The following is a 14,426-nucleotide window of genomic DNA, read 5'->3' as shown; positions in this document are numbered from 1 at the left end:
TCCAGCACTCATTTCTGGAATCTATCCCAGGTCACATTTGATCAAGACTGATGGATACAGCAGTATACAACTTACCATGGTTGCTTACTGCTTTTGCAGCTTGATATGTGTATTATATGTAATGTAGCTTTAACTGTTGTGCCAGACCTCCATATGTCAATTATTTTTCACTTTGCACGGTGTCTGTAAATGTTTTACATGCATGTTTTCTGAGTGCACAGTCTGTTCCCGATTTGATGTTTGCTTTTACTTTTGTTTTCTTATCCCATGCATGGCTCTAAAATGTCTTACTATTTCTGTCCCCTTACCCAGAACAAGGATTTTCACAGAAACCAATAAAAAGAGAAGCTGCAGCCGACCCCCCCCCCCCCTCCACTATTTACAGAAATGAATCTGTAGTAATGAGTGAATATGTTCAGGAACCTCATCAGAGGTGGCAGGCAGGCTGCTGGACGATGGGGGCGATAGCATACCATTTCCCATGTACTACTTGTTTATGCAAAATAGATTCTAAGGGGGTCTTTTACTGTTCTGAAATACGTCTAAATTAGATGTATTTCAGGCGTAGATGGCAGCACAACAGTTAGTTGCGCCGCCGTCTGCGACCTCGCTCAGCTCTCACCAGGTGTAAAATTGGGGGCAGGGCGTAGAAAATGGTCTAAATGTAGGACGGCTAGGAAGCTGTCTTACATTTAGAACTGGTGCTGGATGTGCCAAAGTTATGGAGAGGCGGGTGCTATTTCGTAACTGCGGCGGATCCACCCGCCAGCTAAGGGCTTTATTAAGACCGGCATCTAAAAAACACCGGTCTTAATAAATGTGTCGCTCAGTACATAAAATTAAAGGGGTTCTCCAGGGCTTTACCTCACTTCTCCCTTTCAGCTAACCATGGATGGACGAGAGTTTCAGCACTATGTACCCTTCCGCTATCTTGCCTGTGATCGCTTTACTGTCCAACTGGCTACGGGCTCTTCCTCTAAAGTCCCGACTGTATGTGCCCTTTCTCTTCCTGTTTAGCTGTATGAACATTGTGCAGCTGAGCAGGAAGAGAAAGGCGCACAGCCGGTCAGGACTTTAGTAGGAGCCTGTAGCCAGTCGGGCAGTAAAGTGATCACAGCTGAGATAGCAGAAGGGTACGGTACTGCTGAAACTCTCTTCCTTCCGTGGTTAAAATTTAGGTAAGCCCCAGAGAACCCCTTTAAACATGGTGTAGGCAGCATATCATAGAGCAGAAGAAGCTGAGTTTTTTTATATAATTTTATTGAAAAAGATTCAGTAAAACTTGTCATTTTTTTTAAATTTAAATTCATGCTTATCCTGGGCTCTGAAGTCCAGGAGGCGGTCCTATCAGTGACTGACAGCTCTCTCTGTATACACAGCCATAGAGGGAAGGCTGTCAGTCACTGATAGGACCGCCTCCTGGACTGCAGAGCCCAAAAAAGGAGGAACTGAAATTAATAAATTACAAGTTTTACTGAATCTCGTCCCATAAAACTATATATCATTCTGCTCAGCTCCCCCGTTCTAAAACAGGATGCCTGCTGTTTACATTGCGTTGCATCTTCATGTGACCGGTTCCCTTTAAGTAGGTAGGCGATTTTGGCTGTCAGACTCGTGTGTGTGTGTCTGTGTGTATGTGTGTGTGTGTGTGTGTGTGTGTGTATATATATATATATATATATATATATATATATATATATATATATATATATATATAATCATTAAAGCACATAATCACCTCTAAATATCCCCTTTAGGCTACTTTCACACTAGCTTTAACATTTTATGGTATTGAGATCCGTCATAGGGTCTCAGTACCGGAAAAAAACGCTTCCGTTTTGTCCTCATTCATTGCTGTGGTTTGCTTTCCATCCTGGGGTGTGGGGCAAAACCGATCCGTCTTGACCCACAATGAAAGTCAGTGGAGACGAATCCGTTTTATGACACAATAGTTTCAATGGAGTTCAATGGGTATGTTACAGATAATATAACCGGATCCGTTCATAACAGATGCAGACGGTTGTATTATCAGTAACGGAAGCGTTTTTGCTGAGCCCTGCCAGATATATGGTATTCATGATGAGTTACAACCTGTATTATTGTCCAGAGTAGTATTCACGATTCTGGAGGTCTTGGTATATAAATCTTTCAGCATTGCTTGCTGACTAAATGTGGGTATTGCATACCTCCCAACTTTCTTGACACTTAGGCTAGGTCTACACGATGACATCTTGAATGGATTTTTTGCGACTGTTGCGTCGCAGTTGCAGCATGTTGCAGTGCGACACCATAGACTACCATTATAAAAATTGTCGCGCGACATTGCTGCAACAAAATGTCGCGCGACACATGTCGTCGCCTTATGGTTCATTGTGTGAAAGATCAATTTTTCCTGCATACTTATACACTTCAGTCTTTTTTTCTTTTTACACAGTAGCGCAAAAATGATCTGAATATAGAAATTTCTGAAATCCCAATTACAGATCAAATAATAAAATAATATACAAGGCGGGCTCTAATTTAAAGATGGGACCAGACAAACACTTTCTAGGTCAATATTCCAAATATAATAATCTATAAATCTATACCTCACATCAAAAAGAGGGACATTTAAAGGGGTTGTCACTTCAGCAAGTAGCATTTATTATGTAGAGAAAGTTAATACAAGGCACTTCCTAATGTGTTATTGTCCATATTGCTTGTTTTTCTGGCTGAATAAATTTTACTATCACAGTATACACTGCTTGTTTCCATGGTTACGACCACCCGACAATCCATCAGCGGTGGTCGTGCTTGCACACTATAGGAAAACATTTCAGCCTCTCTGGTGGCCGGGACCGTGGGAGCTCACGTAGGTTGGTATTTTTTTATAGTATGCAAGCACGGCCACCACTGATGGATTGCAGGGTGGTCGTAACCATGGAAACGAGCAGCGTATAATGTTATGGAAATTTGAATCCAGCCAGCAAAGGAAGCAATGTGGGTAATAACAATACATTAGTAAGTGACTTGTATTAACTTTCTCTACGTGATAAATGCCATTTACTGAAGTGAGACAATTCCTTTAAAGAGTATAGAGACTAGGGTCAAAAATAGGGACTGTCCCTCCAAAATAGGGAAAATTGGGAGGTCTGGTGTAGAGATATCTTCTAAGAAAAGCTGATCTCCGCTAATAGGAGACGGTCTGGTGTCTGCCAGTAAGCTTGCTGACTGTTTCCAGTCTCAGCAGTGTAATTGCAGATCTGTTCTATAACACAGGTTGTAACCATGTATTGGTGCACGATATATAACACAAAGCCTTCACAGATGACTCCGTGTCTGTCGGTCTTATGGATTATAACCTGTAGAGTGGTGTTTGAAGGTTTGTGCTTTGTTTGCTTCTGTTTCCTGTAGGTCGCTTTGTAAAAGCTCATTGCACTCGGGAGTCAAGTAGCAGTACTTGTGTTCTCTGTGGGCCTTCCACATATATGGATCATCCGAACGGCCTCACTGAATGTTTCAGATGTAAAGAATGCGATCTTGGTAAGTGCAGCACTGGGATGTTTATTTTTTTACTCTATTACTGACATACTCTGCAGCGCTTTACACACATTACCGTCACTTGCTGTCGTCAGTGGAACTCACAATCTAAGTTTCCTATGAGTTTAAATTGTGGGAGGAAGCCCGCACAAACACGGGGAGAACATACAAACTCCTTGCAGACCATGTCCTTGGTCAGATTTGAACCTAGGACCCCAGTGCTAACCACTGAGCCACCACGTAGTTATAACATTTTTACCACTGAGGATTCCGGCACACCTCGCAGGACTGTGCCACCACGGCAAAAAATAAATCCATCGAATGGTCAAAACACGACTAATGTTTGTAAGGAGCATCTGCCCTGAATTTGCTATGCTCGTATTTTTTTTTAGCTGTTTATTCCTTAAAGGGTTTGTGCAGACAGTATATATTGAAGACCTATCCTCAGGACACCTGGATTCCCCGCCGATCAGCTGTTTGAAAACGAGGCGGCGCTCAATGCGATTGCTGCTTCCTGTTCACTACACTCATCTCGGAAGCCTCAGCAGTGAAGCGTAATTACAAGTGCTTGCTCCACTCAAGTGAGCGGAACGAGTACTTGTAATTACGCTGCACTGCTGAGACAACAGGCAGTGTAGTGAACAGGAAGCAGCGTCCCGTCGAGTGCCGCCTCCTCTTCAAACAGCTGATCAACGGGGAATCCAGGTGTCCTGAGGATAGGTCTTCAATATATACTGCCTGCACAACCCCTTTAAATTTGCAAATTAACACTATTAAAAAGTATTGTAATAGATTCCATATTTGGATTTTGTCATTTGCCGAAACAAACCATCACTATAGTGACTCTGGGTGAGCAGAGTGGCTATAGCTGTTGTTTGTGTTGGCATTGGGTGTGTTAATTTTTTTTTTTTTGGTTTTTATTTTTGGATTTTAATTTTTTAAAAATATTTTCCATATACCGGTATATTATTTTTTACATATAATAAAGACCTAGAGCACATTCATTCTTTATAGTTTTTTATTTTGCAGTTTTTCATTGTAACAGGGGCATCAATAGGAGGCTGGTTGCTGGGCAAGGCCCCCCTGTGATGACAGTCACTAGCATTGGCAGCCTGGGTCTGCTGTGCCATGCCTGGCATCATGTCATCCATTAGCGGATCACCACTGCCTCTGTTCACTGGATAGCGTTCACTGAACATTATGTAGACTGGAGAAGAGAAGACCTAGGCGGTTATAAACTGCTTCTGTCTTATCTCTGGGTCCGACCTGCTCCTGCTAGACTGCAGGAGCTGCAAACCCGCTCTGTACTTTCACAGGGGCGCAGGTTTCAATCCTTGGACCACTGTACATTCACAGTGCAAGGTCTCCTACAGGTTAAGTCTACATTGACACGGCCGTAGTGTTTTGCAGATCCATGTATTGCGGAACTACAAAACACGGATACCGGCACGTATGCATTGCGCAAGTTGCGGACCACACATGGCCGCAGCTCCATAGAAAATGTCTATTCTTGTCCGCAATTGCGGACGGAACGGATGCGGACTCATTCATACGGTCGTTGAATGTAGCCTAACTCTGAAAGTGTCAGCGGCAGAAAGACTAATGTTGTTGTGTTATTCATCAGGGGCTGGCCCTGGTCGCAAAAGTAAATTGCACGATTACGTCGAATACAGTCTGCAAGTGCACAACCGGTCAGTTTTGTCTAAAAGAAGACTGTGATTTATGTCACGATCACATACGGTGTCCGCCCGGTCAATATGTAAAGAAACCCGGTAAGAAGATTGGGATGTGTGAGCGCTGTGTGTCATGTCATTACACAACTAATCATTGCGCAGGACTGGCGATATCCTGTATGATGAAATCCTAAATAAAAAGCCCCGCTCCGGTTTCACTTTCATGTAACTATATTCCTTTCACTTTCGCTTTACTGTTCCATCAAATGTGACCTCCTCTGGTTGAAGGGTAATGCAAAAAAATTGTGGATTCCTATGGACTTTTCCAACTGTTTTGCTGCTGATTATGATTGCTTCATCCATTAGGCTACATTAACATGAATGTATTTTATTTCCGTGTCCGTTGTGTTTTTTGTTTTTGCGGATTGTATGAGAACCTATTCATTTTCAATGGGTCCGCAAAAAATGCGGACAGCACATCGTGTGCTATCTGCATCCGTATGTCTATTCCGTAGACCTGCAAAAAAAATAGAACAAGCTCCTATTCTAGTCTGTTATAGGCATTGTTACAATGGATCCGCAAAAAAAAAAAAAAAAAAGATGCCACACAGACGTCATTTGTTTTTTTTGCGGACCACAAAACACATATGTGTAGCCTTAGGCTACTTTCACACCTGCGTTAGGTGCGGATCCGTCTGGTATCTGCACAGACGGATCCGCACCTATAATGCAAACGCTTAGATCCGTTCAGAACGTATCCGTTTGCATTAGCATGAACATTTTTTTTTTTGTTTTTGTTCATAATAATGCAAACGGATCCGTTTTGACTTTACATTGAAAGTCAATGGGGGACGGATCCGTTTGAAAATTGAGCCATATAGTGGCAACTTCAAACGGATCCGTCCCCATTGACTTACATTGTAAGTCTGGACGGATCCGTTTGCCTCCGCACGGCCAGGCGGACACCCGAACGCTGCAAGCTGCGTTCAGGTGTCCGCCTGCTGAGCGGAGCGGAGGACAAATGGTGCCAAACTGATGCATTCTGAGCGGATCCGCATCCACTCAGAATGCATTAGGGCTGGACGGATCCGTTCGGGGCCGCTTGTGAGAGCCTTCAAACGGAACTCACAAGCGGAGCCCCGAACGCTAGTGTGAAAGTAGCCTTAGTTCCATGATTACTTCTGTCAGTTTTTCCCTGGCCTGGAGTGGCTGATATCAGGGAACAATAGATTACATTCTATAGCAAAACAAAGACAATGGTCATGGCTCTCACCAGCATATTACTCCAGACAGACAGGGTAGTCAGATGCAGGGCGCCCCACGTCTGACTACCCTGTGTGTTTTTATGTTTTTTGCTGGGGATTGCCATGACCATTTTCTTTAGATATATTATTGGGACTTGGTTCTAGCATTGAGCACCACCGCAGTAACGATACAACACAGACTCCGTGAGCAGCACAATTGCTCTTGTGCATATGTTTGACATATCCGCTCCCAGCAGTGCCGATCACTACCTTCTTTGTTTTTAGGCTTGTTTCACATTTGCGCGCAGCAGTTTTTGTCCGGCCACCTCTCAGCATATTTGCCGGATAGCGGCCGAATCTCTGCCAGTCCCCATTATAGTGAATGGGGCCAGACGGTATCTTGGCAGCGCACAGTAGCGCCCGGTATTCACGGATCCCAGCCGGAACAGCCTGCCAGATCTGTTTTAACGCAGATGTGAAACCTGGCCTTACTGACATAGATCACATTCTGCTATAAAGGCATATCATTTAAAATTAAGGACTCATGGACAAAATCATATATTTCTTCAGTGTGCTATCCATTTTGAAGACCCATACAACTCACTGGAGCCGGGCAGACTTTATTTTTTTTCATCCATGTGGGATGGTCATCAGGAAAAAAAAAAAAGCTATCTTATTATCAAGGATCGAAACTCTAATATGGCTGTGTGTATGAACCCTAGGGTTTAGAGTCATTTAAAGAAGAACCGTCAGCTCTCCTATCACTTATGTTTTACAGTATTATTATTATTATTTATTATTAAAGCGCCATTCATTCCATAGCGCTGTACACATGAGAAGAGGTATACATACATAATACAGACAATTGCACTAATCATAAACCAGACGGGTTACAAACTGGTACAGAAGGAGAGAGGGCCCTGCCCATGAGGGCTTACAATCTACATGGTATGGGAGAAGGACACAGTAGGTGCGGGTGAAGTTGGTCATGGCGGTATGGAGGCAGCAGGGTCACTGGTTGTAGGCTTGTCTGAAGAGGTGGGTTTTCAGGTTTCTTTTGAAGGATTCCACTGTAGGTGAGAGTCTGATATGTTGGGGTAGCGAGTTCCAGAGTATGGGGGATGCACGGGAGAAATCTTGGAGGCGATTGTGGGAAGAGGCGATAAGAGGAGAGGAGAGAAGGAGGTCTTGTGAGGATCGGAGAGTGCGTGTGGGGGTGTATTGGGAAAGTAGCTCAGAGATGTAGGGAGGGGACAGGTTATGGACGGCCTTGTATGTATTTGTTAGTACTTTGAAGTGAATTCTCTGGGCAATGGGGAGCCAGTGAAGGGATTGGCAGAGGAGAGGCAGAGGAGTAATAGGGTGAGAGGTGGATTAGTCGGGCAGCAGAGTTGAGGATAGATTGGAGGGGTGCGAGAGTGCTAGATGGAAGGCCACAGAGGAGAATGTTGCAGTAGTCTAGGCGGGAGATGATGAGGGCATGTACAAGCATTTTCGCAGATTCAAAGTTAAGGAAAGCACGGATGCGGGAGATGTTTTTGAGTTGGAGGCGGCAGGTGGTGGAAAGTGCTTGGATGTGCGGTCTGAAGGAGAGAGCAGAATCAAAGGTCACTCCAAGGCAGCGGACTTGGTTGACTGGGGAGAGTGTGCAGCCATTGATCGTGATAGATAGGTCTGTTGGGGGGGTTGAGCAAGATGGGGGAAAAGAGGATGAATTCTGTTTTATCCATGTTAAGTTTTAGAAAGCGAGAGGATAAGACGGATGATTTAGAAGATAGACATTGTCGGATTCTGGATAGTAAGGTGGTGATGTCTGGACCAGAGAGCTAGATTTGTGTGTCAGCGTAGGAGTGATACTGAAAACCATGGGACTCTATGAGCTGTCCCAGGCCAAAAGTGTAGATAGAGAAGAGCAGGGGTCCTAGGACAGAGCCTTGCGGGACACCAACAGAGAGGGAATGAAACGAGGAGGTGGTGTGGGAGTGGGAGACGCTAAACGTCCAGTCTGTGGGGTATGATGTGATCCAGGAGAGGGCCAGGTCAGTGATGCCAAGAGATGAGAGAGTTTGCAACAGAAGGGAGTGGTCACAGGGTCGAAGGCAGAGGACAGGTCAAGGAGAAGGAGGACAGAGTATTGTTTCTTGGTTTTGGCTGTCAGTAGGTCATTGGTGACTTTGGTGAGGGCAGTCTCAGTCGAATGGTGGAGTCGGAAGCCAGAATGTAGGCGGTCAAAGAGGGAGCAGGAGGAAAGGTGAGAGGACAGTTCAGAATGGACATGTTGTTCAAGTAGCTTTGAGGCATACGGAAGAAGTGATATGGGGCGATAACTGGACAAAGAAGATGGGTCAAGTGAAGGCTTTTTGAGGATGGGTGTAATGGTAGCATGTTTAAAAGCAGAGGGGAAGACACCAGAGGTTAGTGATAGGTTGAAGAGATGAGTTAGGGCTGGGATAAACACTGTGGTGAGGTTAGGGATGAGGTGGGATGGGATTGGGTCAAGTGCACAGGTGGTGAGATGTGACAGTAGCTTAGGAAGGGTGCTTAACCCCTTCAAGACCAAGTCAGTTTTCACCATAAGGACCAAGCCACATTTTGCAAATCTGACATGTTTCACTTTATGTGGTAATAACGCTGGAACTCTTTTACTTACCGTATTTTCCGGCGTATAAGACGACCCCCAACTTTTCCATTTAAAATATAGGGTTTGGGCTATACTCGCCATATAAGACTATCCCTGCCTGCCTGCCCAGCCCTCCCTGTCTCCATGACTATCTTTTCCAGTCCAGGGAACTGACCATGGCAGCCAGGGCTTCAGTAGCATCCTGGCTGCCATGGTAACCTATCTTTTTCATTTCACATTCCCAGTTTCCCACATAGAAACTACTAGGGGCTGGGAAAAGATGGTGGGTCCATTGCCATGGGGAATCTGTGGATGGCACTGTTATGGGGACACTATATAGCATCCACTGCTATATGTGTCATCCACAGATCCACCCCTTGACAGTGTCATCCACAGATCCCCCTCCCCATAACAGTGCCATCCACAGATCCCCCTCCCCGCCGCTCACAGGAGTATACATTTATAAACTGTAATCTGTAACTTTAACTTTAAATCAGCGCTCATGTCTTTACTACCTTACTCTCAGCTCTGGTAACAGGCAGTGCGGGCGGCGCTCACTCACTGCTCCTCCCGCCGCCTAGTGGGAGGAGCAGGCGCGTGACGTCAGTGAGTGAGCGCCGCCCGCACTGCCTGTTACCGGAGCTGAGAGTAAGGTAGTAAAGACATGAGCGCTGATTTAAAGTTAAAGTTACAGATTACAGTTTATAAATGTATACTCCTGTGAGCGACGGGGCCCTGTATATTCTAACCCCCATGCAAGCGTCCCCGTCACCATGGGAACGCCTGGGGGGGTTAGAATATACCATCGGATCTGAGTATACCCGGCGTAAAAGAAGACCACCGACTTTTGAAAATAATTTCTAGTGTTAGAAAGTAGTCTTATACGCCGGAAAATACGGTGTATAAGCGATTCTGCGATTGTTTTCTCATGACACATTGTACTTCATGTTGGTGGTATATTTGAGCCAATATGTTTCACCTTTATTTATAAAAGAAATTCCAAAATTTCCAGAAAATTTTGAACAATTCACAGTTTCTGAAATTTGAATGTCTCTGCTTTTAAAGCAGATTGTGATACCTCATAAACATAGTTGTTACTGTATATTTTCCTGATGTCTACCTCATGTTGACATTGTTTTAAAAATTTATTTTTCAGGAAGTTTAGAAGGCTTAGAATTTTAGAAGCAATTCTTAAAATGTTTAAGAAAATTTCCAAAACCCACTTTTTAACCACCTCCGGACCGCTGTACGCAGATTCGCGTTCCGGAGGTGGCAGCCCTGCGCTCAGCGACGCATATACGCGTCATCTCGCGTGAGCCGGGATTTCCTGTGAACGCGCGCACACAGGCGCGCGCTTACAGGAACGGAAGGTAAGAGAGTTGATCTCCAGCCTGCCAGCGGCGATCGTTCGCTGGCAGGCTGGAGATGTGTTTTTTTTAACCCCTAACAGGTATATTAGACGCTGTTTTGATAACAGCGTCTAATATACCTGCTACCTGGTCCTCTGGTGGTCCCCTTTGTTTGGATCGACCACCAGAGGACACAGGTAGCTCAGTAAAGTCCCACCAAGCACCACTACACTACACTACACCCCCCCCCCCGTCACTTATTAACCCCTTATTAGCCCCTGATCACCCCTGATCACCCCATATAGACTCCCTGATCACCCCCCTGTCATTGATTACACCCCTGTCATTGATCAACCCCCTGTAAAGCTCCATTCAGATGTCCGCATGATTTTTACGGATGCACTGATAGATGGATCGGATACGCAAAACGCATCCGGACGTCTGAATGAAGCCTTACAGGGGCATGATCAATGACTGTGGTTATCACCCCATATAGACTCCCTGATCACACCCCTGTCATTGATTACCCCCCTGTCATTGATCAACCCCCTGTAAAGCTCCATTCAGATGTCCGCATGATTTTTACGGATCCACTGATAGATGGATCGGATCCGCAAAACGCATCCGGACGTCTGAATGAAGCCTTACAGGGGCGTGATCAATGACTGTGGTTATCACCCCATATAGACTCCCTGATCACCCCCCTGTCATTGATTACACCCCTGTCATTGATTACCCCCCTGTAAAGCTCCATTCAGATGTCCGCATGATTTTTTACGGATGCACTGATAGATGGATCGGATCCGCAAAACGCATACGGACGTCTGAATGAAGCCTTACACGGGCGTGATCAATGACTGTGGTTATCACCCCATATAAACTCCCTGATCACACCCCTGTCATTGATTACCCCCCTGTCATTGATCCCCCCCCTGTCATTGATCACCCCCCCTGTCATTGATCACCCCCCCTGTCATTGATCACCCCCCCTGTCATTGATCACCCCCCCTGTCATTGATCACCCCCCCTGTCATTGATCACCCCCCCTGTCATTGATCACCCCCCCTGTCATTGATCACCCTCTGTAAGGCTCCATTCAGACATTTTTTTTGGCCCAAGTTAGCGGAATTTTTTTTTTTTTTTTTCTTACAAAGTCTCATATTCCACTAACTTGTGTCAAAAAATAAAATCTCACATGAACTCACCATACCCCTCACGGAATCCAAATGCGTAAAATTTTTTAGACATTTATATTCCAGACTTCTTCTCACGCTTTAGGGCCCCTAGAATGCCAGGGCAGTATAAATACCCCACATGTGACCCCATTTCGGAAAGAAGACACCCCCAGGTATTCCGTGAGGGGCATATTGAGTCCATGAAAGATTGAAATTTTTGTCCCAAGTTAGCGGAACGGGAGACTTTGTGAGAAAAAAAATAAAAAATATCAATTTCCGCTAACTTGTGCCCAAAAAAAAAAAATTCTATGAACTCTCCATGCCCCTCATTGAATACCTTGGGGTGTCTTCTTTCCAAAATGGGGTCACATGTGGGGTATTTATACTGCCCTGGCATTCTAGGGGCCCCAAAGCGTGAGAAGAAGTCTGGTATCCAAATGTCTAAAAATGCCCTCCTAAAATGAATTTGGGCCCCTTTGCGCATCTAGGCTGCAAAAAAGTGTCACACATGTGGTATCGCCGTACTCAGGAGAAGTTGGGGAATGTGTTTTGGGGTGTCATTTTACATATACCCATGCTGGGTGAGATAAATATCTTGGTCAAATGCCAACTTTGTATAAAAAAATGGGAAAAGTTGTCTTTTGCCAAGATATTTCTCTCACCCAGCATGGGTATATGTAAAATGACACCCCAAAACACATTCCCCAACGTCTCCTGAGTACGGAGATACCAGATGTGTGACACTTTTTTGCAGCCTAGGTGGGCAAAGGGGCCCACATTCCAAAGAGCACCTTTAGGATTTCACAGGTCATTTACCTACTTACCACACATTAGGGCCCCTGGAAAATGCCAGGGCAGTATAACTACCCCACAAGTGACCCCATTTTGGAAAGAAGACACCCCAAGGTATTTCGTGAGGGGCATGGTGAGTTCCTAGAATTTTTTATTTTTTGTCACAAGTTAGTGGAAAATGATGATTTTTTTTTTTCATTTTTTTTTTTCATACAAAGTCTCATATTCCACTAACTTGTGACAAAAAATAAAAACTTCCATGAACTCACTATGCCCATCAGCGAATACCTTGGGGTCTCTTCTTTCCAAAATGGGGTCACTTATGGGGTAGTTATACTGCCCTGGCATTCTAGGGGCCCAAATGTGTGGTAAGGAGTTTGAAATCAAATTCTGTAAAAAATGACGAGTGAAATCCGAAAGGTGCTCTTTGGAATATGGGCCCCTTTGCCCACCTAGGCTGCAGAAAAGTGTCACACATCTGGTATCTCCGTATTCAGTAGAAGTTGGGGAATGTGTTTTGGGGTGTCATTTTACATATACCCATGCTGGGTGAGAGAAATATCTTGGCAAAAGACAACTTTTCCCATTTTTTTATACAAAGTTGGCATTTGACCAAGATATTTCTCTCACCCAGCATGGGTATATGTAAAATGACACCTCAAAACACATTCCCCAACTTCTCCCGAGTACGGAGATACCAGATGTGTGACACTTTTTTGCAGCCTAGGTGGGCAAAGAGGCCCATATTCCAAAGAGCACCTTTCGGATTTCACTCGTCATTTTTTACAGAATTTGATTTCAAACTCCTTACCACACATTTGGGCCCCTAGAATGCCAGGGCAGTATAACTACCCCACAAGTGACCCCATTTTGGAAAGAAGAGACCCCAAGGTATTTCGTGATGGGCATAGTGAGTTCATGGAAGTTTTTATTTTTTGTCACAAGTTAGTGGAATATGAGACTTTGTATGAAAAAAAAAAAAAATCATCATTTTCCACTAACTTGTGACAAAAAATAAAAAATTCTAGGAACTCGCCATGCCCCTCACGGAATACCTTGGGGTGTCTTCTTTCCAAAATGGGGTCACTTGTGGGGTAGTTATACTGCCCTGGCATTCTAGGGGCCCAAATGTGTGGTAAGGAGTTTGAAATCAAATTCTGTAAAAATTGACCTGTGAAATCCGAAAGGTGCTCTTTGGAATATGGGCCCCTTTGCCCACCTAGGCTGCAAAAAAGTGTCACACATCTGGTATCTCCGTACTCAGGAGAAGGTGGGGAATGTGTTTTGGGGTGTCATTTTACATATACCCATGCTGGGTGAGATAAATATCTTGGTCAAATGCCAACTTTGTATAAAAAAATGGGAAAAGTTGTCTTTTGCCAAGATATTTCTCTCACCCAGCATGGGTATATGTAAAATGACACCCCAAAACACATTCCCCACCTTCTCCTGAGTACGGCAATACCAGATGTGTGACACTTTTTTGCAGCCTAGGTGGGCAAAGGGGCCCATATTCCAAAGAGCACCTTTCGGATTTCACAGGTCATTTTTTTACAGAATTTGATTTCAAACTCCTTACCACACATTTGGGCCCCTAGAATGCCAGGGCAGTATAACTACCCCACAAGTGACCCCATTTTGGAAAGAAGAGACCCCAAGGTATTCGCTGATGGGCATAGTGAGTTCAAAGAACTTTTTATTTTTTGTCACAAGTTAGTGGAATATGAGACTTTGTAAGAAAAAAAAAAAATCATCATTTTCCGCTAACTTGTGACAAAAAATAAAAAGTTCTATGAACTCACTATGCCCATCAGCGAATACCTTAGGGTGTGTACTTTCCGAAATGGGGTCATTTGTGGGGTGTTTGTACTGTCTGGCCATTGTAGAACCTCAGGAAACATGACAGGTGCTCAGAAAGTCAGAGCTGCTTCAAAAAGCGGAAATTCACATTTTTGTACCATAGTTTGTAAACGCTATAACTTTTACCCAAACCATTTTTTTTTTTACCCAAACATTTTTTTTTTTATCAAAGACATGTAGAACAATAAATTTAG

At 44.3% G+C, this 14,426-nt stretch overlaps 1 protein-coding gene across 1 annotated transcript in view; it reads left to right on the top strand.

Moving 5' to 3' along the window:
- Positions 1–888: 888 nt before the first annotated feature.
- The window catches only part of TNFRSF14 (TNF receptor superfamily member 14), a 37,158-nt gene continuing 23,620 nt past the window's right edge, over positions 889–14,426 (top strand). Inside the window, exons 1-2 of the mRNA XM_040419526.1 lie at positions 889–990; positions 5,144–5,291. Of these exons, the coding sequence (XP_040275460.1) occupies positions 889–990; positions 5,144–5,291 (250 nt within the window). The remainder of the gene's footprint in view (positions 991–5,143; positions 5,292–14,426) is intronic.

This window comes from Bufo bufo, chromosome 1 (genome assembly GCF_905171765.1).
Source record: "Bufo bufo chromosome 1, aBufBuf1.1, whole genome shotgun sequence".
In the NCBI taxonomy this organism is placed as follows: domain Eukaryota; kingdom Metazoa; phylum Chordata; class Amphibia; order Anura; family Bufonidae; genus Bufo; species Bufo bufo.
Note: the sequence above shows the minus strand (reverse complement) of the source record. Positions and strands in the feature narration are given on the sequence as shown.